Consider the following 23,780-nt stretch of genomic DNA (forward strand, 5'->3'; position numbering starts at 1 on the left):
ATGGAAAATCGTCCGAAGATTGAAATAGTACGAGTGTCATCTACGGAACGTGGAAATTTTCGTCCTCTTGATGGTGTCCAACTGAGGGCTGCTTATAGTCACGTGAGAATTGGTACATACTGTCCGGAACCGGAAATTGAAATGACCTCTTGTGAAAATAAACCACCGAGTCATGCTAAAAAATTTAAAAAGTTAGTAGTATTATTAGTCAAAATTTAAATTACAGTTTTTTATATTTTATTTATATTATTTTTTTTTTTAGAAATTTGGGACCAGTATCAAGACTGCTGAGGCGTCGTCAAGGAACGTGCCTTGCCACTAAATCCTGTGATAACATTTATAATGTCAATAGAAATAGTTCATCTCTAGATTGGAGAATGGGTCAACGTCCTTCAGATCCACGTAATTAAATTAATTATTTTTTATTATTATCAATTAATATTATCATAGTTTATTAAATCAATCTATTAATAAATAACATAAATAAATTATTTTATTTTATTTAATTAAAGTCAACCCAGGTCGCCAAAGTAGTAGCCTTGATTGGCGAATGGGCAGAAGGGTCAACTCTGACTGGCAAGACACGAGTCGTAGTGCTGAGCATTTATTATCACGTAGTCCAAGATTTGGTGGTCATCGTACGCCCACAGCAAAGTTATTATTATTATTATTATTGATATATGACATAGAAAAATAAATAATTAACGGAGTAATTTATCTGCAGATCAAAATTAGTTTCGTTACTTCGACGATTGTCCCCAAGACTTCCCCGACCGGGAAGTAAAAATTCTTTACCCTCATCGCCGATGGTATGCCCATGGATCCGGGTCGAGTATTCAACAGAGTCCGTGGACGATCCACGTCACGCGGAATCCCAAGACAGTGACGTCAGTTACCAGCAGGAGTTACAGTTGAACGAGCTCAGAAAGAGAATGCTCAGTGCCTCACCCTCGTCCTCGGCTTCTCAGGTGCGTCTTAAATTATCAAATCGTCCCTCGTTCCTCATCATCTGGCTATCTAACGTTATTATCGTCATCATCATCACAAATAACAGCAACATAAACAACTCCATCTTCATCTCCACCTTCCTTTGATCCTATACTCGATCTTGATCAACTGGAACGATTGTCTCCTACACGATATAAATCCATGGGCGAGGCTCTGTCCAATCAATTGACTTAATATTAACTTAGTACACACACTTAACTTCAACTCAATCGATTTTTATAAATTACTCAGTATATTTTATATAAATAAAACCTTCATCTATAATCTGACGGTACTTAATTATTGCAGATGCCAAATAATGAAATTATTATCAGCATTACCAGTGACGAAAATCAAAATATTCAAGGAAATGATATTAAATTGGCGGAAGATCCGCTAGATAAATCGTAAGCTCTATTATCTATATTTATATATTTTAATTAATTTTTTTTCACTACTAACAGTATTCAATTTATGATAGATTATTATCTTTACCAACCATCTTGTGCTTCTGTTTTAATAATATTAATAATTAATAATAATAATAAATTATATAGTTATTTATTTATTTATTATTTTTTTTGCTAAGCGAGTAATGAAGCAAAGAACTTGTGACAAAAAATATCAATGATAAAATAAATAAAAAATTTGCTAATTAATTTATCAAATACACCTTCAGCAATGTATTTAATTAATTAATAAGTGCGCATGGTTTATCAAGTTTGTCGTATTAGTTTAATTTTTTTTTACAAATATATCTCTAACTACTATCGCGTGTATATATATTTATGTATGCACTTGAATACATGTTAATTAGCGTATGAATGGATTTTTAAATCTGCATTTTCGAGTCGTAAGTCCCTATTTTTTTTTTTTTGTTACACTTATAAGTGATTAGCTAATTACTCATTAATTAATTTTTTCTAATTATTAATTATACGCACATTGATGTATTTTTTTTTAGTTTAAATATTTTTCAAAATTTAGGAAAAAAAATTATTTAGTACAAATTTTAAAATTAAAAAATACTCAGGTAAATTATTTTATTAAATAAAAATAAAAATAAAAATAATAGCTTGACATCAATACTGATAATTTTATTAATACAAATACTATATTACATGCAATTACGAAGGATTAAATCCTAAGAATTTTAATTTATAAAAAAAATTTTGATTGAACCTGATTGTATAAAATTCATCAGTAATTTTATTCTTAATTACATGACAGTCATTATTATGATGATTCTATTTTTTTTTTCAATAATTTTCAGTATTAATTCCCTTACTACTGGTAAACTATATTACACATTTATATTTAGTGGATTTATATATTTATTTATTTATTATATATTATTATTAATTGGATTTGATGTGATATAAATTTTTCTTCATCTTACTCCGTTTATTGTTTATTCCCATATACACAATTTTATTCACGGTACGTGCAAATAAGGTTGTAATAATATCCCTCGAAGTAGTGATTGACATATTTATGGAGTCTGCAGGTACTTAATTCTTTGTAAACTAAGCAGAGATGATTGTCTTGAGGAGCGATATGAATAAGAGCGCTGTCTTGTTCCTTAGGATCCAAGTAATCAATGGTCTCTGATTCCGACAGATGCATGGTATTGAACTGCATGATAACATCCAATGTTCCCGGTTCAATATTACTGTCATCGTAATCGTCTATTTCATCTCCATTGTCTTCATTGTCATCAGAGCATCGTGAAGATCCAGAAAGATAATCCCCGATGTCTGAGACATCGGGATCCTCGGAATCAGGATGCAGCGGTGGGCTTCTTTTGGAAAAGTCTTCAGACTTTGAGCAGGACGCTTCTTCAGACTCATCTTGCTTGTCAACCTTAGGCTTTTTATACTTCAAAATACTGCGCAGCACTTTGTCATCGTCAAAACCATCATCGTCGTTTTCATTATCAGCATCGTTATCGTCGCTGATCAACTTGTTGTCTTTTTTATCATTCTTTGTCTTGGTACCGCGATCAATTTTCATTATTTTAAAAAAATTACATTGTCTTTGTAATTTGTCATCGCCTCGACTACTATTGACGTTGGTTTTGTCATCATCAGCTTCATCATTCTCATGATTTTCATCAGCTGTATCTTCATCACCAGCAACTCCATCAGCATCATCGCCGTCCCCATCAGCAGTCTCAACACCGGCACCATTTATTTGTTCTTCGTCTACATCTTCATCACAATAATTATCACAGATAAGTGTGTAGCAGCCTTTAGACCATCGCTGTAGTTCAATAGTCATTCTCGGTTTCATATTTTCCCCATCAGGCATTAAATCCAATTCAGTATAATTTTTCAGTAACTGAAAGAACGACAGCGAACGGAATAATTTATATAATTTTTTCAATGTTCCTGGTAAACTTGTTTCATCAGCAACTTCATAATTGCGCAAGTTTGCCGGTCCAAGTTTCTTCCACTTGATTGAATCGTCAGCTATTTCTTTAGACAATTTTTCATAAACTTCAGCTTTTAAAAATTGCGCAATATAAGCGTACGATTGTTTCTCAACGTCTTCTTTTATACCAGCAACGATACCAGGACACAAATAAGTATCAGTGATCCAAGCAGTCAAGTCTTGGTCATTATCTATTGGGATTAACCATTTGTATTCGATTTGAGGTCTAGGTGGTAAATTTTCGACTTTCGGACCGTGAAACCAACCGTTTATGGACCATCTTGATAAATTTGATGTTATTTCAGCCACTTGATGGTACGAGTGGTTTGAAACCTCAAAAAAAACAAGTGAATTATATTCTGGCACCAGTGAACGAACGATTTTTCGCGGTAGTCCTCTTTCATCAGTATCAAATAAATCCAAAGTACCACCGTCAGACTCGGTCCAATTTGACATCAGATAAAATATGAATGCTATTTTACGGTCGCCCATGTTGTCATCATGACAGAGCAGATAATCAGTGTCGTAATAACAGGAGCCAGTCATTGATATTGTAGAGTTCAATTGAATTTCCGTATTTTTTTCCATCCAACTCACCATGTCGGTGCGAAATGTACGATGAAATACTTCAATACTGTCAACCAAATGATTTCCCAGGTCACTTGTCTGCTCAAGTTGATACAAATCCAGGAGTATTCTTTTACTCTGTACTTCTGATAACTCGCTCTTCAATTCTTCCATGAACTGTTCGCTCTTAATAAAATTTGATATTTTGCAAACACGAAATGGCTCAGCGACTATTTCCAAATTATCAGCTTTGAAACTCACGTGGTTAGACCAGTGTTTGCGAAATATTTCCTGTAGTTCAACACTTTCAACATGATTTGATAGAATTGATTGTCTTGGTTTCTTCAGAACTGGTTCTTCGTTCTCCATAATTACTCACTCAGTTAATTTATTCCAGTCCTTTTGTTCAAATAATATCTTATCTTCTTCCTTAGGATTATCAATTACCTCAAGTCACAGCATCATAATAACAATAATTATCAACCAAATGATTTATTTATTCATAAATTTATCTTAATTATTATTGACGTATCATAAATAAATTCATGTTAGCAGAAGTTACCTCGACTAAAAAAATGATTTCTTCTTAAAAAACGAGGTCACGTTAAATAATGATAAACTTCAATGAGTTAAATATAATCACACGTTTAAAATAAATTATACGGCGATTATCTTGGGTTTAATAATCAATATTATCAATAAAAAATATATAAAAAATTTAATTTCACATAAAATCAGTCTAAAAATCTCTCGTTTTATGTTACGTGATATAAATTAATAATTAAAATAACTTTCGGCACTTGTTTTCAAAAACGTGGGGCCCACGTGGTCGACGTTTTATACCACATGTAATTTTATCTATAATAAAATATAAATATATTTAAACTTATTCATTTAAATAAGAATTTAAAATATAAATTATTTATATTTATTACCTTTTACTGATAGTAATTTTAAATTATCTATACACCTGGTGACCTCGTGTAGTTAAAAATTTTTTTGCAAATAGAATTCACTATATCTCTTCTTGTCACTCTGCTCCATACTGTGTTCTTTATAAACTTTATTATTACACTCTGAAAACATTGACCCGATCGAACATACACTGACGTATTAACCCAACAACGGCGCCCTCTTTAAATAAATTTTTTTTTCGCTTTATTAATTTAATTAAATGCAAAAAATATTAATTCACTCACTAGTTACTTAATTAAGATAAATAACAATCAATTAATTTGTAAATTAACTAAAATCAGTAAATGTCAAAAAATTCGAATTTAAATTTCCGCGCGCAAAAGATTTTAAGTGATTCGGCGCCCGCGCGCGGCGCTACCGCCGCAGTCGGTATCAAGATGGCGTCCGCGTTTCCCACGTTTGACGGTTCGCGTTTAGCAGTGACGGGTTTGATGTAAAAAAAATAAATTTTAGTGAGGCACACCCTCAAATAAATCTATCGTCTGTCAATAATAATAAAATAATAAATATTTAATAAATAAATTTATAAATTATCAATAAATAATAATTAACTGTCACGCGAAATAGTTTAAAAATAAATCACACATCAGCCGTTCAGTTGACGGGCGGCAAATAAAATCAACTAGCTGAATATGTAAGTAATTATTAATTAAAAAACAAAATTTTTGGATCAATAATTTAAAAAAAAAGTATGTAAAAAATTTTAATTATTTTTAGTTAATTTCGGTCATGAGTTTTGGGTCCGTTATATTGTGACAAGGGAGCCGAAAAAAAAATATTTAATAAATAGAACGAAGTAAAGGTCGTGCTCGTGTTGTATAGTAGTAGATGTAGACATACAACACGAGCTAAGTAAAATATAAAGCGGTGGTAGTGGTTAGTGGTTATTCATTGGCATTACTTTTACCACCACTACACATCAGCATCATTTCTTCTTTACTTGTGTGTTGTTTCCCCTGCGGGAAAAACACCGTTGCTCTTTACCGCTGTGTGTTACGACGTGAACGTTCGGTGTCTCGTTCCTTGTATTCGGATTTCATCATCTCATCCTGTGAGACTTCCTTCAAGTGTCTGTATCAACTTCCTTGAACGATATCCTTTTGTTAGAACATTAAATAACCACTAGTTCAACAAAATCTCCATCAGTTTCACATAAAAAATTGTGCTTCGTTCTATTTTATTTATCACTAAACAATTTGGATGTTAAATGTGCACTTGTCTCATATCAAGGACCAGTTTTTAAATTCAAATTGACCTTTTATTTATTTAAAAAAAAAAAAAAAAGTGTCGCAATTGTGTATCATTAGTTTTTTTGTCCATCAAATTAGACTAGATTATTAAACGTCACCTGTTTAGTATCACCGCATGCAGGAAATTATCGCAGTGAGTTTAATTAATTATATATATATATATATATATATATATATATATATATATATATATATATATCTATATATAATACAATGATTTTTTTATTATCTTTTAATTACATACTCACACAAATACACGCAAACTATTTTTCAAATGAGTTTGAATGTCTTAGACATGGGACAAATTTAAAATTATTAATGAATCGAGTAAATAATAAATAAAATAAAATTCAAAAAATGTTCAAATTAATAAGTGCATTTTTTTTAAATTTAATTTTTTTAATTATCTACTCCATTTATTTATAATTTTAAATTTGTCTGATGGCTGCTACATTCCCACTCATATTTTTCAATAGAAGTTTAAAAGTTATGTATGACATTTGTAATGAATCAGCTTACGTTCAATGAAAAAGTTATCTAGGATAAAATAAAACAATAATCCACCAACTAAATACATTACGAACAAAATCTATTGTTTACTTTATCAAAATATTTATTATTTCAATTTTATAATCCGGAGCAACGACTTAATATGAGGAGGAAAATAAAATTTAATTACCCCAGCAGTAGATTGTAAAGTTTATCGATAAAAATATATATATAAATGATGACTATTAATTTAGCAATCAGGTAAAAATTATAACGGCAATATTACGAGATGCAAGATGACGATGTTGTGTATCGACCGGTATCGTGTCGACCTTGAACGGTACTTTCTTAACACTAGTTTAAGATTTCTCAGCATACACCGGTGACTTGTACTAGTTTTTTAAAAAAACTTGGTCATTAAATTTTACATACATATATTTACATACGACATAAATATTATGAATGAAAAATTTAAATGGCGACAAATAACCAACCAGCCGGGGAAATTTAATTTTATCGAGGGAGAGATTGATGTATAATTATCTTCCGGTACTCTCAGTAAATCCATTCGTGGTTAATTAAATAACGTTGCTATATTGTGATCACGCCTCTGCTTATACACTAGTCCCGATTAATCAGATTTACTGAATAACTTGTTACTAGTGATAAATGTATACATATATGTTGTATATAAGCAATCTTGGTGTCTTCTATGGGCAATACAACGTCAATATAATAAGCTGTCTCCAGATAATTGAGCTTGTTGAGAGTTGGTTCAATTACCCAAGCCTCTTTCAAGCCTACTTATCAATGGAGAAGGTGAATAATAATAATTATGATTATTATAAACTATTAAATAGAAATAATGTTAGGTACACTTATGACTAATCAACGTTGACCCTGTTAATGTTTCGTTAAATTCCGTTATTCATTGTTTGACTATTTGTTTCCTTGTCTTACTTATTTAATTTGTCAATCTTTTATTTCAATTGCGCGCACATAAATATTATATTCAGTTATGTTGTTTTTTTTTTTTTTTTTTTTATTACATACTTTCTATCTCTCATCATGTGTACATTAAATTCCTGAGTATGTTTAAAAGTTTATCCGGAACATAACAGGTTCTTTAGATGAGATTCTCCCTCTACAGAAAGATGGATCCTCTCTCTTTTTTTATCCACATTTGATATTCACACCTTTTTGTGATTGCAGTTATTTTTGGGTCTTATCGTAGACTATTGCAATCAAAATACACATTACTGATAGTAAAGTATCACACGATGTGGTGTTACTCCTTTACTATTTAGATATTTAATTGCATACATTAAATGATGTGTGGGCGTTTTGTCGATATTGTGACGTAGCTAAACCTGCATTGGAGTTTTTCCTTTTTCGGAAATCCGGTTCCTCTTGTTAGTTAGTTTATAGACTGACATACATGTTATGTATTAAAAGTTTTTCCGTAAAAAAAAAAAAGGAAATATTCACTTACATACTTTCTGTTATTTTTATTTTTATTTAAATCCAATAATCAGATGAATTTTAAATCACCTCATCGCTCTATTTATTTTTAAGTATTTAAATTTTATTTAATATTCAATTATATTGATAAAAACATCGACATTAAACTGTCAGTTTTTTTATTTTTATTATTAACAACGTAGTTAGTAATTTAAATATTTAAATATTTTTTTTTATGAAACTGAAGTTAGCGGACGTGTGATAATTTTTGGTTTTTTTTTAAATGACAAATTATAAAAAAAAAATTTCAAAAATTGCGCCTACAGCCTTTTTAATTTTCTACATGTGTATATTTTTAGTTTAGTTTTTTTTTTGTTTGTTGAAAAAATGATCCTGAAGTTAGCAGACAATTGGTAATTTTTGGATTTTTTTTTTCAACAAATTAATTACAAAAAAACAAAAAATAAAAATATGCACTCATAGAAAATTTAACAAACGACAGGTGCAATTTTTTCAAATATTTATTTTTTTACAGTTTATCGTCTAAATTAAAATCAAAAATTTATTAGACGTCGGCTAACTTCAGTATCATGTTGAAAAAAGAATCAAAAAATTGTTAATTGTCTACTAACTTCAGGATTTTTTTTTATTTTTACACAGAAAAAAGGGATTTCTTGGCGCAAAAAATTTTTACTTGTCCCAATAAATTTTTTGTATTTGTAATTTGTAAATTAAAATTAAAAATTTACTTAGGGTGAGAAAAAATTTTTTGAAGCGAGAAATTGTTTCTAATCTTGAGAAAATTTTATGATCCTGAAGTTAGCAGACATTTAAAAATTTTTGAATTATCGTATTTCAACAAATCAATTGCAAAAAAATAAAATAAAAATATGCACACGTAGAAAATTTTAAAAACTACAGGTGCAATTTTTTCAAATATTTTTTTTTTCATGGTTTATCTTCTAAAAAAAAGTCCAAAAATTATTAGACGTCTGCTAACTTTAGTATCATGAAAATTTTTCATGATCCTGAAGTTAACTGACAGTTGACAATTTTTGGATTATTTTTTTTAACCAAATCAATTCCAAAAAAAAAAAGTGCACATATAGAAAATTAAAAAAAAATATCAGTGCAATTTTTTAAAATACTTTTTTTTTATAATTTTTCGTTCTGAAAAAATTTCAAAAATTATTAGATGCCTGCTAACTTCAGTATTATAATTTTTCTCTACAATTCATAATCCAAAATGTCTTTAGCATCAAAAAATGCTTTTTTTTTCTGTATAAGTTGATACATTTTTTTATATTAATATTGACTTTATAAAAAAAAAACAATAAATTTTTAAAATAAATTTATAAGATATTATTTATAATTACATAAAATTTTCAGCGGTTCATATCTTCAAACTTGTTAGCACCACATATTATATATATATATTTATATATTAATTGTAATATACGTTCATTACTATTAACCCTTTCATTCTTTCGTGTATTACTCCATGCTTGAGATGTTGTACTATTCCAAGCAATTTGTATTAATTGAATGCACTTTTCTTGCCTTAGAAAACTCGTAAGTCCATAATAATTATTATTATTAATATTATATAAGTAATTAATTATATAAATAATAATAATAATAATAATAATAATAATAATTAGACATGATATAAGACAAGAATTCAAAGGATGTTAAGTGAAATATATTTAAATAAAAAATATTTATTAAAAAATATATAAAAATAAATGAGCAATTTTGAGTTTAAAAGAAGAAATCCCACGCATTAAATTTCGAGCGACCGTGATACTGGTTGTGTTAACAGTTGAATAATAAAAAGAGAGACCAGGACATAAATTCAAGTAGGCGGTTTTAATGACACGACCCACCTCTATCCTCTCTCAGACAAACAGAAGTACAATTACAAGCTCTTATTTGTGTAATAATATAATTTTAAATAAAATATTAATGGTAAAAATTCAATTACTAGAATTACGTTTTTTAAGAATGAAGACAAAATATAAATTTTTTATTTTTTGTGCGCATCTTCATGCATCGGGAATCAAAAAGAATAAGTTGTATATATTTATTTATAAAAAAAAAATATACAAAATATTCAAAATAATAAAAAGATGAATAATTTTGACGGAGGTACTTGTAGAGAATTATTATGATAATTTTGTTTCCTTTCGTGTAATGCAGCGAAGCATTTCACAAGTGTATCGGTTACTCCATTTCCGGCTGCGTCACGCATTTTTACTCAAGCCTTTCCCGCTATTTCAAATCAACTATATATTTTTTAAATAAATATATATTCTATTGATGATAAATTATTTATTATCCGCTTCTTTGTGCGCAGTACTAAAATATATTTAAATCTTAAATAAATCAATGATCAAATAATATTTAAAAATAAATATATAGAGAGTAATGTAATATTAATATGAGTTGAGTAGAAAAATAAATGAAAGAATAGTAAAAATAAATAGTATAAGATGAAAAAAAAATTTAACAAAGTTACAAGTTTAAGATCTAAGAAAAAGCCTACAAGAGTATACGCTACGGTTCAAAAGTCTTATTGGTTTATTTAAAGTTTATAAATAGAGATAGAAGAGACCAAAAGTTCGTGCGGTGTCACTTACCCCTTGCGATGATGATCACAGTGGAGAGAGTCAAGAGCGAGGGAGAGTAAGAAGACAGTAGGCATGACGAATATCACCAGCTTTTCCGGATCATCATCCGCACAGTGTAATTATAAACCAGACAGGAAGAGGAAGCAAAAAAAACCTGGACAAAAAAATATTAATTGGTAAAATTTTTTTTTTTTCTATTCTATAAATTTATTTTTACGGTAGAAAAATCTTGTAAATCAGCTGAGTCAACTAAATTAATAAACGTTAAAATGGATGGACGGATAAAGAAGAGTAATGGAAGAAATTGTCAGATTATAAAGATGAGGAAATGAAGAAGAGAATAGAAAAAAATATAAAAGTGTTAATAATGGCTTGTAACGGATGGATAGTACGAGAACAAGAGATTGGCCGCCGTCTGGGAATGCAGAATAGCATACGATGGATGCTATATTATATGAATTCAAATGCTGCTACTGTTGCTGCTGCTGCTGCACAATGTAGTGCTCGAGTCATCATGTCGTGTCATTACATGACTATCTATATATATATAAATATATATGAAATTAAACGAAACCATCATCCTGTTGTCTGGTGCCAGGGTCTGTCTATGTCTCTACATATGCACGTATATGTGAGTAATATATGATTTGCATCACGCGAGGTCATTTAACTATTATCGACGAGCAGGGAGAATCGATGAAACAACGAGCGTTGCCAGGGGCAAGGACGGTGTCATTAAATATTCAATATCCAACAGGAAAGCTTTACTTAAAAGCTGTAACGTTCATCACTCCAAGTTACCGGAATATATATTAATATATTTAATGGCAGTAAAAAATTATAATATTTTTTTGACTTAACTTTATTTTAGAATTTTATTTAAAACTCCGACTGATTTATATCTGAATAAAACGCAACGTTGAATAAGCAAATAAAAATATATAAAATATGATGCATAAAAGGGATAATGTACAAGTTGGAGTAATTAAAACTGACGACGAGTAATATACGCACGGAGGTTGTAGGTTTAAAAAATCTTATGGTCGTCGACAAGTTTCTGGTTCGTTTAATGCGACACTTGATGCAAGACGCGAAGAACCCACTCGAGATGCCTAACGATCTCTACTATACTACTGCTGCTGATGCTGATGCTGGTTTACAACCCGGGAATAAGAGTGGAGATGAGAGATTCATATGAAATGTCAATGGTTTTTAAAAAATAATATAATAATCACAAGCGGTATCATGGATACTTGAGTGAAGACAGACAATTTTCTTTTACTCATCATTAATTTAAAAAATAACTTTTAGTAAAATGTTACACTGATGATGGAATAAATTGAATAGCTTCAGTTAAAAGTTGTCTGTGACTTGGAATAAGTAATTAATCTTAGGGGTTTTTTAACGTACAAAGAAGACTAGAAAGTGTGATGCTTGAAAGATAAATAAAAAAAAATATATTTAATGCTGGTGTTAATATGATAGTAAGTGATGTCGACGTACATATGTAGACCAGACATTTTAGACACGTGTGTAGACACTTAATACCTGATGGCTCTCCCCCAATACACTTGAGTATACTCACTATGAAACATGAGTTCTCAATTTTACTTATCAACAAACTCATAAAGAGTTATTATGTTAACTCGTACTGGCTTTTCGCGCTCGTGTGGATGTTAAATCGTCATGATAAAAGACATGTTTATAAAAGAAAATAATAAATGTCAACAATAAAAAAAATCATGCGTATATTTTAGTCGAAGAAAAATAAATAAATGGAAGAAAAAAAAAGAATAAGTAGAAAAAAATATCTAAGTACATGAGAAAGAAAAAAGGAAGTGATATTATCTGTCACATTGAAACTGTTTTGAGTTGAAGAGCAGCGCGTGCCACGACAACTACTCGGGGACTCGCGTCTTCCTCTTCTTCTTCATCACCATCATCTTCTTATTCTTCTTCTTCTTCTTCTTTTGTACCAGTAGGGGTTCCAAAAATACTTGGCTCCGTCTCATCTACATCAGGAAGGGAACAAATAACTACGTGGAAGATGAGGTAGGAGAAGACCAAGACCGAAATCTAATAGAAGTGGTAGTAGTATAAGATGTAGATGTAGATGTAGATTTCGACAAAGACAAAGACACTGATGATGATAAAGTGTAAAAGCTCTGAATGTAAGAGAGACAAACTGAGGATGAGTACGTGAAAGTCCGCGGTATCTTGCAGTCACTCTTTGGCTGGCGTTAACTCCAATGAGTCGGTCGTTTCGTCGTCAAGCTCACCATCAAATTTAATATAAAAGCTAACAGCCAGTTTTAATAAATCACCTTTAATATTATTCACTATCTTATTATTCGTTTATCGATTAAATTTTTTTTTATCATTATTATTATTACCATTATAAATTTAAATTCACATGAATCTCGTCTCTGATATCTCAGTGGTTGTCTATATTTTTTATTTATTACTATTATTATTATTCAGTGAGGAAGAAAATAATAATGCCGTTGAAAATTGAAAGTGGTACGTACACAGTAAACCCTGCGGGAACTAAAAAAGGCCCTTCACGATTCTTCATATGGAAACATTGGCGGTGCAGGTACTTTTTTACAAACGGGTATTAGATAATTATTGAGCGCCTGGACTAGTCGCTTTTAATATCATTATTAAATAATAAATAAATAAGTAAATAATTAATTTAATAAGGGCTCTTAAATTACAGAAAACCCTGCGTTTAATTAACTGTGTGAGTTTTTTTTTGTTTTTCATAATTATATCTTATAGATCATTTTTATTTTACATCAAAGTCAATATTTTTATATATTTTAAAATTTTTTAATTACAGTTACAAACTTTGTAATTATTAATATTAATGAAAATTGATAATTTAAGTATTTAAAATTTAAAAAATAATTTATCAGCATGTAAATAATTTATGCACACGCCTAATTCATACACTGTAAAAATTTAGCGGAGTAAATGCGGAGCGGGTGACTGTTTTTTTATTTTATTAAAAAAAACTCTGAATCGGAGTGAATGCAGATTCAAATAAAATCTAGATCACTCCAAAATTACTCCGCTGAAAAAATAAACTTCTTATTTACTCCGTATTCGGAGTGATTTTTTTTTAAACTCCGGAACTCCGAGTGATGGAGTGAATTCGGATTTAAATAAAATCCAAATTCACTCTCGTTTTTTTACAGTGTAATAGCTAATGCACATAAATAAGTATATATTTATTTATTTATTAGTAATAAATAAATATGAAATGTATTGAGAATTAAATTAAGCGATCGATGTTCGAACTGCACAGCACGATTTTAATATCAAGCACCAGAGACTCTCAGCTTTGCCCTCCATTAACACATGCACGCACGTTTTAACATATTAATAAAACAATAAACGAATAAATATGTGTATAAATGTGTCTATATATATTTATATATTTAAGTAGTAGCGAAAAAAAATAAATAAAATGGATTGAAATGAAATGAATTGAATGAAAAAAAAAATCGCATCGACAGTGTCCACGAGGATCGCACTCCAGAGGAAAGACGTAGTCGTGGTGGCCACAGTGAGGTGGCGGGTCTGGAAGAGGACGACAGGAAAGACACAACGGTGACGGTGACAGGACTACCGGGTAGTGGTGGTGGCGGTGGGCCCGGTGGCAGGCCTAATCGTCGCACCAGGCCACTGTCTTTGGCAGTCCAACCGCTACATTATCAGCGACTTGACTCTGTGGAGAACGTCAATATCAGCAGCGGTGTTGGAAGTGCTGGAGATACAACTGCAGCTTCTGCAGCTGCAGTTAAACATCCCAATATGACCAGTCAAGAGAGCATCGGTAGCTGCAGCCTCGACGTCGATCGCTCTGCATCCGACCGATCAGGTTGGATTTATTATTATCCTAGATCAATTTATTTATAATAATGATTATTTGTAGCTTGTAACTGCACGTTTACATTTAATTAATAAGTCAGTTGACAGTAAATATTAGTTATTGAGTGTAAATATAAATAAATATCTAGAGTATCTTGTTGATTATCTAGAGTTTAGAATAAATTAGTAGCATTAGTTCTTCAAGGTTACGATATTGGCCGAGGATGTACGGTCGGTGATCCCTCGTGTAACTCATGTTCGCATTTCTGTACATCACTGAGACGACAGAAAAAGATTAAGAGATTGAGAGAGAAAGAGAGAAAGATAATTTAGTGAGCTTTTCTATTCTATTCTGACTGCACCTAAGATCAAAATTAGCTCGTGGGTATGCACATTTAGTTGTAGGACAAGACTTTTGTCCGTCTGTTGACTCGTGTCCAACAGAATTTAAAGACACCAAAATGCTTAATACACTTTCTTAGTATTTGCATACATTTCCTATACTTGTACGTAGACTTTGTACGCGAGCTGTTGTATTCTAACTCATATAAATATATATAACTTTAATAGTGTAGTAGTAATAGTTATAGACATAGTCATAGTCATAGTTATAGTACATATATATATATATATATATATATATATATATATATATATATATATATATATATATATATATATATATATATATATATATAATACGTTATACAAGCATAGAAGCTATTCCTGTTGTAAAATGTTTTATCAGTTGTTCTCTCTAGTCTTGATCCAATCTTACAGTAGCTAAATAGTTGAGTTTTATATATTTTTTATATTTTTTTAAAATTAAAATATAGACTTGATGTACTTCTCGTTTAGGCGAGACAGGATTTATATCTCTGGCCTATTTTATACTCACTTAGAATTTTATTTTCCTGGGAATAAAACTTGTTTGTGATGTGTGTGATTTTTTTATATTTTTTCTGTTACTCTAGCTCATAAAATACACATGCAATTAAATGCGATTTAATAATAATAATAATTATGATTAATAAATATTTTTTTTATTTTAATTTTAATGCTGGCAATATTTTTTTTTTACAGAACCGACAGTTGATTCTGTGTCGGAGCGAACATTGCACAGTTTAAATCTGTCGACTAACGGAGACACAACACCTGCTGGTGGTGATAGCAGTGAAACAATAAAAAAGCATCATCAGCATACGCTGGATAAAACAACGGAACAAATAATCCCTGATAATTGTGATAGTATTATAAATGGTGAGAATGAAACAGCAGCTGACCAGCTGACGGCTAAGAAGCCGAGTTACTTGGGGTTGGCTTGCAGTATCAGTGGGTACTCGGGTATTACGAGGTACGATAGTAAACTCAGGGAAGGATTCAGATCTAGAGACAGCAGTCCTGGCTCAAGATTAATTACACGTGAAACGAGTCCTGCAGGTTTCCGGTAATTTATTATTTATTTTTTAGTGGATTATTGATTTACCTGAAGATCGGAACGTTTTTCGCGCAACGAAAATAAAAAAAATTTATATAATTTAACTTAAGGGATAGTTAGGGGAGGCCTGCAATTTTCGGCTGACGTACAAAACATTTCAGAAATCTAAATCCAGTGGGTTTTTTACTTTTCGTTTCGCGAAAAACGTTCTGATCTTCAGGTACATGATAATTGGGGTAAAAGTACACAGAAAAAAACGTTATCTTGATTCAAGAAAATATTTTGGAAGACAAACGTTTTCAGGAAGTCTAGATTTTCTTGCTCAGAGATTTATAATTTTTCACCAGATCTGGACCTGAAAGTTTAAATTTCTGCCTCTGTTTGTAGAAAAAATGGCGCAGGCGCAAACTTTTATCATTTTTTTTACTCATAAAAGGAAAGAACGACTTTCTTCCCTCTAAATAGGGCAGAATTTAAACTTTCGGGGCAGGAATGGTGGAAAAATGTACACACACCCCGGAGGAAGGTACGACGTCCCGATTATACACGCGGGTTGAAATGTCCTATCCTCCCTAGGTGTGTAATTTACTAATATCAAAAAGATTGAGGTTTTCAAAAAATTCTCTTGAGTCAACAAGATTTACTTTCAGTCGAGAATTTTTTTCTGTGTACCATTTGTGGCCACTGTTTCATTTTTGGACATTTAATACTTCATTTTAATTAATTAAAAAATAAAAAAAAACTTGTATTGTAATAGACTGACAAAAATATCTTGGAAGACAGACAAAATTAATCATGACTGCGTATTTTACAAATTATTTTATTAAAATTTTTCACGTGTCCAGAACTGGCCCATTGCTGAATAATTTTTTTAGTTTTAAATATTATTTATTGTGATTTTAGGTCTAACGAAAATTTAGGAGTACCATCGCACAATTATCCAACAAAAAGTCAATCAATATCACCATTAGCAATGGATCGTCAAAACGGATTTACAAATGGCAATAAAGAGTGTAAAATAGAGACATTTGTTGAGTCACGAAGTACTTTAAATGTCTTCCAGGGCTATTCGGAAGTGGATCGTGGAATTTCAGTGCATCAAAATTATCCGGACATCAGTCCGATTCGCAGTGGCAATAACGGTTCGGTGAATAAAAAAATAACCATGACATCAACGGTAATAAATAATAAAACAAATAAATCGTTTTCTCCAAACTCTTCATTTGCGTCATCACCGCGAGGATTAAACAGCACGAATTTGTCAAATATATCGTCTTGCGGCGATGACAGTTTCTTGAATGGATCCTCTATAGAGATTGAGAATCAGACGATAAATTTGTCATCCAGCAGCGAAAAATCTTTCATTCAGCAGCGCGTTGAGAGACTCTACGGACCTGGTGCTTTGGCTCAGGGTTTTTTTAAGCGTGCTAATCAATCTCAAAATAGCGACAGCAGTTTTAGTAACAAATCATCACTCAATAACAGCCGCAGTAGTAATAAAAATGATTTGAGTATCGATAATGCCAACAATGAAGAGTCATTAAAAAATTTACCAGTTCTACGTCACTTGAGACCGGAGTTTCGTGCACAATTGCCGGTTGTAAGTCCACGTAGACCTACTGATGGAAGTGAGCAGATTGTGAAGCCTATGCATAGGATATCTGTTTCATCAAGGAAAAATGATGTTACGGTTGTAGTGAAAGTACCTGCTGCTACAATAACTTCAACTGCTGCTGCTGCTGGCGCTGATACTCTTTCTAATAATACTACTCATATTATTACAACTGCGCAATTACTTGGGGCAAATAAAAATCATGAAAATGATTCGTTGAAATTGAGTCCTAGTATGACAAGTATTACGGATCAACAGCCAGCGGCGCCGGAAGTTGTGTTACCTGTTCTTGAGACAAGCGTTAGTTCAACTAGTCTTGTTGAATTGCCAAAAGCGACACAGGAAAATAATGCCGTTGAAGTAAAAGACGGTCATTATTTTATGAAAGTAAGAATAAAATTAAACAAATATTAATTATTTATTATTTTTAATACTTTATTTATTTATAATTTTTTTTTTTTAGTTATTGAAAGCTGAAACTGATAGACTTTTTAAATTGGCTGCGTCCGCTGAAGCTCAATTAGCAAGTGGTGAATCATTACCAGAAGAAGCTGCGGGTAAATTACGATCTGCTGCTGGTAAAGCTCGATTACTTGCGACCCAAAAAATGCAACAATTTGAAGGACTTTGTCAAAAAAATATTGTAAGTTTTTATTTATTTACATTACGGAGAGAAAAATAAATTTTACATCTAGCCGGTTGTGACTGACAAAATTCTTGACTAAACGTTAATTTGTGACCAAAAATTTAATGACGGACTCTGACCGAAAAATTTGTGACGGTAATTTCGCTTTTAAACAGGACCGTCGGTCACCAGACCGTCATCGGATTATCTTGTGACCGAATTTCAAAATTACGGACATTCCGCAATACTAGTAATAATTAAAAAAATTTTTTTCGTTTTAATGCAGACTCAAATACCTGGTGAAGTTTTCCCGACGACGGATGAAGACTTAGCTGGCTTCTGGGATATGGTAATGCTTCAAGTTGTCCAAGTCAATGATATATTTGATCATCTAGAGAAATTACGAAATTCTCAGTGGCAAGAGGTACGTTCACGTTCACCTGCAACTGCTCCTGCTCCTGTTCCTGTACCTACTTCTCATCGTATCCAATCAAGTCATCAAATTCATGATCCTACATTACTTCCAAGTACTCAGAAACCTGTCCAGTCAATTCCTAAATCTTCGCAATCAGTTCGAAAACCCACTCGAGCAATTTTTCGACCCCAAAGTGGTATTCCACGTGCAATAAATACCATAAAACATGGAAAAATAATTCCAAAACATCAAAAAGTCTTTGAAAATTCTGTTAAAAAATCTCAAGATATAAAAAAAATTTCTTTTGATAATAAAAAATCGGAAATAAATTCGGAAAAATCATTTTTAAGTGAAGAAATTGTTAACTCTATTATTTTGTCTGAATCTGATGAATTAAATAAAGTAAAAAAAAATAATATTAATAATGATAATAAACCAGAAGTGTCTAAAAATAAATATAAAAATACTCCATCTTTAAAATTAACGTGCGACAGTGTTTTAAAATTAAAGCAAACGTCTAAAATGTGTAATAAAAAAGTAATTGGCCGAGAAGTAAAAAAAACCACAACAAATTTAATGAAAAAAAAAGTTGAAGACACTAAAGTATCAGACGTTGCGACAAAGAAAGAAGATAGTAAACGAATAAGAGAATCTTTTGTTGGAATGAAGAGAATTTTCGAAGATAAATCTCTATTATCGTCAGAAGAAGCCACCAATTATCCGCTACGGGCATCAATTGAAGAAAATAAAAGTCTATTTGATGATGATCAGTGTCTCTTTTGGTCGCAAAGTGACTCGCAACCTTTTATTCCATTTTCAAAAGAAATTATTGACAGTATCGATTTTATTGGTCGTGAAAAAATAACAGCTTTTGAGAAAAATACTGCAGAGAAAAATACTTTGGACAGCAAATTGGATCGCATGAAGAGGTACGACCAGCAGCGAAAAGAGTCACTTTGTAGACGAAAAAAAAGCTCGATTAAAAGTCAAAATGAATCGAGAGACCTTGGAAATATTAATAATAATGTCGTTGAACGTGAGAAATTAATTGGTAGAAAAATTAAACGTGTTTTTGCTGTGGAATATCTCATTTACTCACGTCCTTTTCATCCTAATCATCTCCATCATAAAATTAAAAATAAAAATGATGAAATTTATTTAATTGATATCTGGGAAATTATTAATCAGTATAAAAAATTACAGTTTTTAGTAACAAATTCAAATAATTTAATTTATAAAAAAATTCAAGTCAGTTCAAACGATCCGGGAAATGAACGTAAATTTAATTTACTATTAAAGCAATTAAATAAATTTATTTTGAATTTATTTAATAAATTTTTCAATCAGTGTAATAAATTTAAAAATAGTATTCTAATTATTAGAATTATTGGTAATAATTATTTGGTAATAAATAGTTTACTAAATTATTTTAAAATTAAAAAAAAAAGTCTTTTAAAACCAAAGAAAATTTATTGTCAATTGTCATTGTATTTATATATTTATATCGTACTGAGTTTTATTCTCATTATTCTTAAATTCATATTATGGATATTTTTTATTTAAAATAAAATACTGATTATTATTTGATAACAATAAAAATTAATTTATGTACAATTTTTCAACTTAAGAAAATTATTTTAATTATAATAAGTATGTATTTATTTGTAATTGTAAGTTACTATAATCTTTAAGCTTTCTGTAACAAAAAATTTTCATATGGGCGAATATGTAAAAATATTTACCTGCCCAATACCTGCACGGGTGAAAAAAAATTCCTTCCAAAAAAGTTCGAGATGTAGAACTTCTAAACTTGAGACAGATTAGAACTTTTTTGATCGTAATTTTGATCGTAAAAAACAAAAGTTTATCTAGGACTTTATGTTTAAACTTTTATGAACGTTTTTTTTATAGATAAACTTTTTTTTCTATTATCAAAATTACAAAAGTTCTAATCTGCCTGAAATTTAGAAGTTCTACATCTCCAACTTTTTTGGAATCTTTTTGGAACGAATTTCCTTTACATGCGTGCAGTAGGAGTTAATTTATCTCCTGTATGCAGTGAACGTATAAAAAAAAAAAATAATAATCAGTCTAGAGATGATTAATTAATTTATGGATTTTTTTTTCAGGTTGCCGTTGAAAAATCAGCAGCAACGCGAACCCAAAACGGCAATAATACAAAACGTCGTGTTGTCATAAATCAAAAACCAAAATCAACAGTAACGAGTGAGGCTAATCGTAAAGCACGTGAAGCACGTGAACAAGCACGTCGTCAAATGCTTGAGGATCGTAGAAAATCAATGAAAAATCAGAATCAACAATCTGTTGAAATCTTTGCTCCGAAAACATAACAGCAGGCTGTTTGTTTTAGTGAACATTGGAATAATGAGCAACATAGTCAAATATCCTCGATAGATGTTGCTGCGTAAAATATAATAATTTAAAATAATTCGTTCAACTGGTTCGTAAATAAAAAAATAAATCTATTAATTAATAGTATGAAAAATAATAAAAATTTTATCAATTTAATAAGCGTACACAAAAGAAAGTCATAAATTAATAAATAGTCGCGTTATTGTATCGTTAAATCAAAGATTCCGATGAATATATTTATTAAGATTTATTTTATTTTATTTTTTTTCAAGCCATCGGTTGCTCCTGAGACTTGATAATTTTTTTTTTATATATTAAATAGTAATAAATAATAGTGAGTTAATAAATTGATTAGTTATTAATTAAGTTGTTTATATTATTGATAAGAAAGTCATTTAAATTTATTGAATCGTTTTTATTGCTTAGACTTAATGGACCTAAACGACCGATGATTTGAAAAAAAAGAAAAAAAATTCGCCTTCTTGATTTATACATATATATATTGATAAATTTACAATCGACTTATTGAATAATCTCGGCATTACTATTAAATATATATATATTACAATAAAAAAAAATTAAAAAATTAAAATTGAATATAAAAAAAAAATATTGCATGTAAATAATTATTTGCGGTTTTAAAAACCGTAATTTTTTGCTTGTTGCACTGATGAGTTAAAGCTTATTATCACTTTTATATGAAAAAAAAAAATAATAAAAGTCAAAAACGATCACAAATTATTTATTTTATAGAAAAGAAATAAAAAAAATCCCCTTTTTTTACTTACAGTTAATGACAAGAAAAAAAAAGTGTGTCTTTGTGGTCGGTTTCTTTTTTATTAATTAAAATATAATAATCAGTGATAATAGATTAAGTGAAATGAATTAAAATAGAATGTTGAATTTATAAAAAAAAAAAATTGATGAGTGAGTGCTTGATATATTTAATAATTTTGTATATTTTTTTTAATTATTTGAGTTTTAATAAAACTCGTGAGCTGCCTATCGATTATATTTACCTAATAAATACTCATAAAATTTTTAAGACGCAATACTTTTTTTTTTACTGTGTAAACAATTTGTAATAGGAGTAGATAAATATTTTATTTGTAAATTACAATTCACGATGATGGGTAACAGCGAATTTTTAAAAAATTAATTAAATTACTGGTTATGCTAAACGATATGTCGGTAGTAAGAGCTCTACATGACATTTTATTAAATCTGTATATACAATAAATTTGTGCAGATATATTATTGTATGAGTTTTATTTGTATGCGTGAGTAATTAAATAGAAATAGAAATAAAATATTAAAAGTGGAAAAAATAAAAAAAAGTTACGTTATAAAATTATGTAAATTTACATTTATTTTATTTATATAATATAATATCAAATTCAATGACTATTTCTAATTATTAATGTATTGTATAATTAATTCGAGTAGTAATTTATATTCTGAAAAAAATAAACGCGAATCTTCGAATTTTTTTTCACGTCTTTTATTATTATTAATTTATTTTAGCCACAACTGACGCATTTAAAAACACTTAGAAACTTCATATGGGCTAAATGGAACATTATGTGGAGGAACTCCAAATCTATACTACATCGTGTAAGAAATAATGTATGGGAAGAACCTCCATCATCTAACAACCGTACGAATCAAGTAATTTTTACACGATTAAAAATTGGTCACACTAATATGACACACAATCATCTCATGACACGAGCACCCACCAGTAAATGCCCAAAATGTAAATCAACTCTAACAATCCAACATCTTCTAGTAGAATGTCCAGGCACCACAGACAGAACCATCAAGCTACCAACGAAAACAACAGAATTTTTAAATGATAAAAACAATTTAATTACAGTTCTAAACCTGCTAAGAAACTTAAACTTGCTCCATAAAATCTAATTCTCCTTATGTAAACTGTACCATACATATACGACTGCAGTCGCTCATGACCTTTGTTGTTTACGCGACTTTAAAATAAATAAAAAAATTTATTTATTTAAATTTTTCGCGCGCTTCATTATTCAAGTAACACAAAATGATTGAAAATTTGTCACCTCAAGATCTGCTTAGAAGACTCGACACGTGACACCAAAAAGTTAATTACAAATATGTCATCTTAAGGATTTTTTTAATTGAAATTACTTTTTTAAGACGGGAATAAGGACACAAATTTGGTATGACTCCTAGGGCCAACGTCTGTACGTCTTATTTATTTTAAAAAACTTGGCTCGAGAAAATTAAATTTGTCTTGGTCTTTTAAAAAACATCCTTATTATATGACACCTCAGTGTTTCTGTGCTACTTGGGTAGCACACTTGGGCTCGTGACATCGATAAGGTACCACGTGTTGAAAAATTTTACATCGAAAGAGTCTCAAAAATGATGTCGGATGACAATCAGAAGATAAATTTTTAAAAAATTATTAAATGGACAGACAGTTGACATCGACATGGTTCTGTCGAGAGTCTAGGACCCAAATCATTTTTTTCCTCCAGTATTTTCTATTATTTTACATTGAGAGAGCCTCAAAAATGATGTAAGATGATAATCAGAAGGTAGAATGAGAAAAAAAAAATATCCGGACAGACAGAGCAGATGCCCAGACAGAACCCAGACACATGGGTCTAG

The 23,780-nt window shown here is 30.2% G+C and overlaps 2 protein-coding genes and 2 long non-coding RNA genes across 5 annotated transcripts; 2 read left to right on the forward strand and 2 right to left on the reverse strand.

Annotated features, from left to right (window-relative positions):
• LOC130669686 (uncharacterized) lies at positions 1–22,533 on the forward strand. 2 transcript variants are annotated; one of them, XM_057472704.1, is made up of 11 exons: positions 1–191; positions 263–402; positions 513–654; positions 725–968; positions 1,297–1,394; positions 14,314–14,678; positions 15,752–16,115; positions 17,010–18,105; positions 18,182–18,361; positions 18,630–18,767; positions 20,888–22,533. In XM_057472704.1, the coding sequence occupies exons 1-11, from the start codon at positions 1–3 to the stop codon at positions 21,107–21,109; spliced, it is 3,180 nt and encodes a 1,059-aa protein (XP_057328687.1). In that variant the 3' UTR covers positions 21,110–22,533. The 2 variants fall into 2 exon arrangements, with proteins under 2 accessions (XP_057328687.1, XP_057328688.1); XM_057472705.1 differs by having other exon boundaries at positions 522–654.
• On the reverse strand, positions 35–11,900 carry LOC130669691 (uncharacterized). The gene is made up of 3 exons (XR_008990232.1): positions 11,654–11,900; positions 10,802–10,946; positions 35–175 (listed from the first exon to the last, which is right to left on the reverse strand). It is a non-coding gene; the product is annotated as an uncharacterized LOC130669691 (long non-coding RNA).
• LOC130669688 (prolyl 3-hydroxylase OGFOD1) lies at positions 2,064–5,120 on the reverse strand. The gene is made up of 2 exons (XM_057472708.1): positions 4,923–5,120; positions 2,064–4,845 (listed from the first exon to the last, which is right to left on the reverse strand). The coding sequence occupies exon 2, from the start codon at positions 4,354–4,356 to the stop codon at positions 2,419–2,421; it is 1,938 nt and encodes a 645-aa protein (XP_057328691.1). The 5' UTR covers positions 4,357–4,845; positions 4,923–5,120; the 3' UTR covers positions 2,064–2,418.
• On the forward strand, positions 10,954–13,531 carry LOC130669692 (uncharacterized). The gene is made up of 3 exons (XR_008990233.1): positions 10,954–10,968; positions 13,274–13,388; positions 13,512–13,531. It is a non-coding gene; the product is annotated as an uncharacterized LOC130669692 (long non-coding RNA).
• Positions 22,534–23,780: the final 1,247 nt, after the last annotated feature.

This window comes from Microplitis mediator, chromosome 6 (genome assembly GCF_029852145.1).
Source record: "Microplitis mediator isolate UGA2020A chromosome 6, iyMicMedi2.1, whole genome shotgun sequence".
Classification (NCBI taxonomy): domain Eukaryota; kingdom Metazoa; phylum Arthropoda; class Insecta; order Hymenoptera; family Braconidae; genus Microplitis; species Microplitis mediator.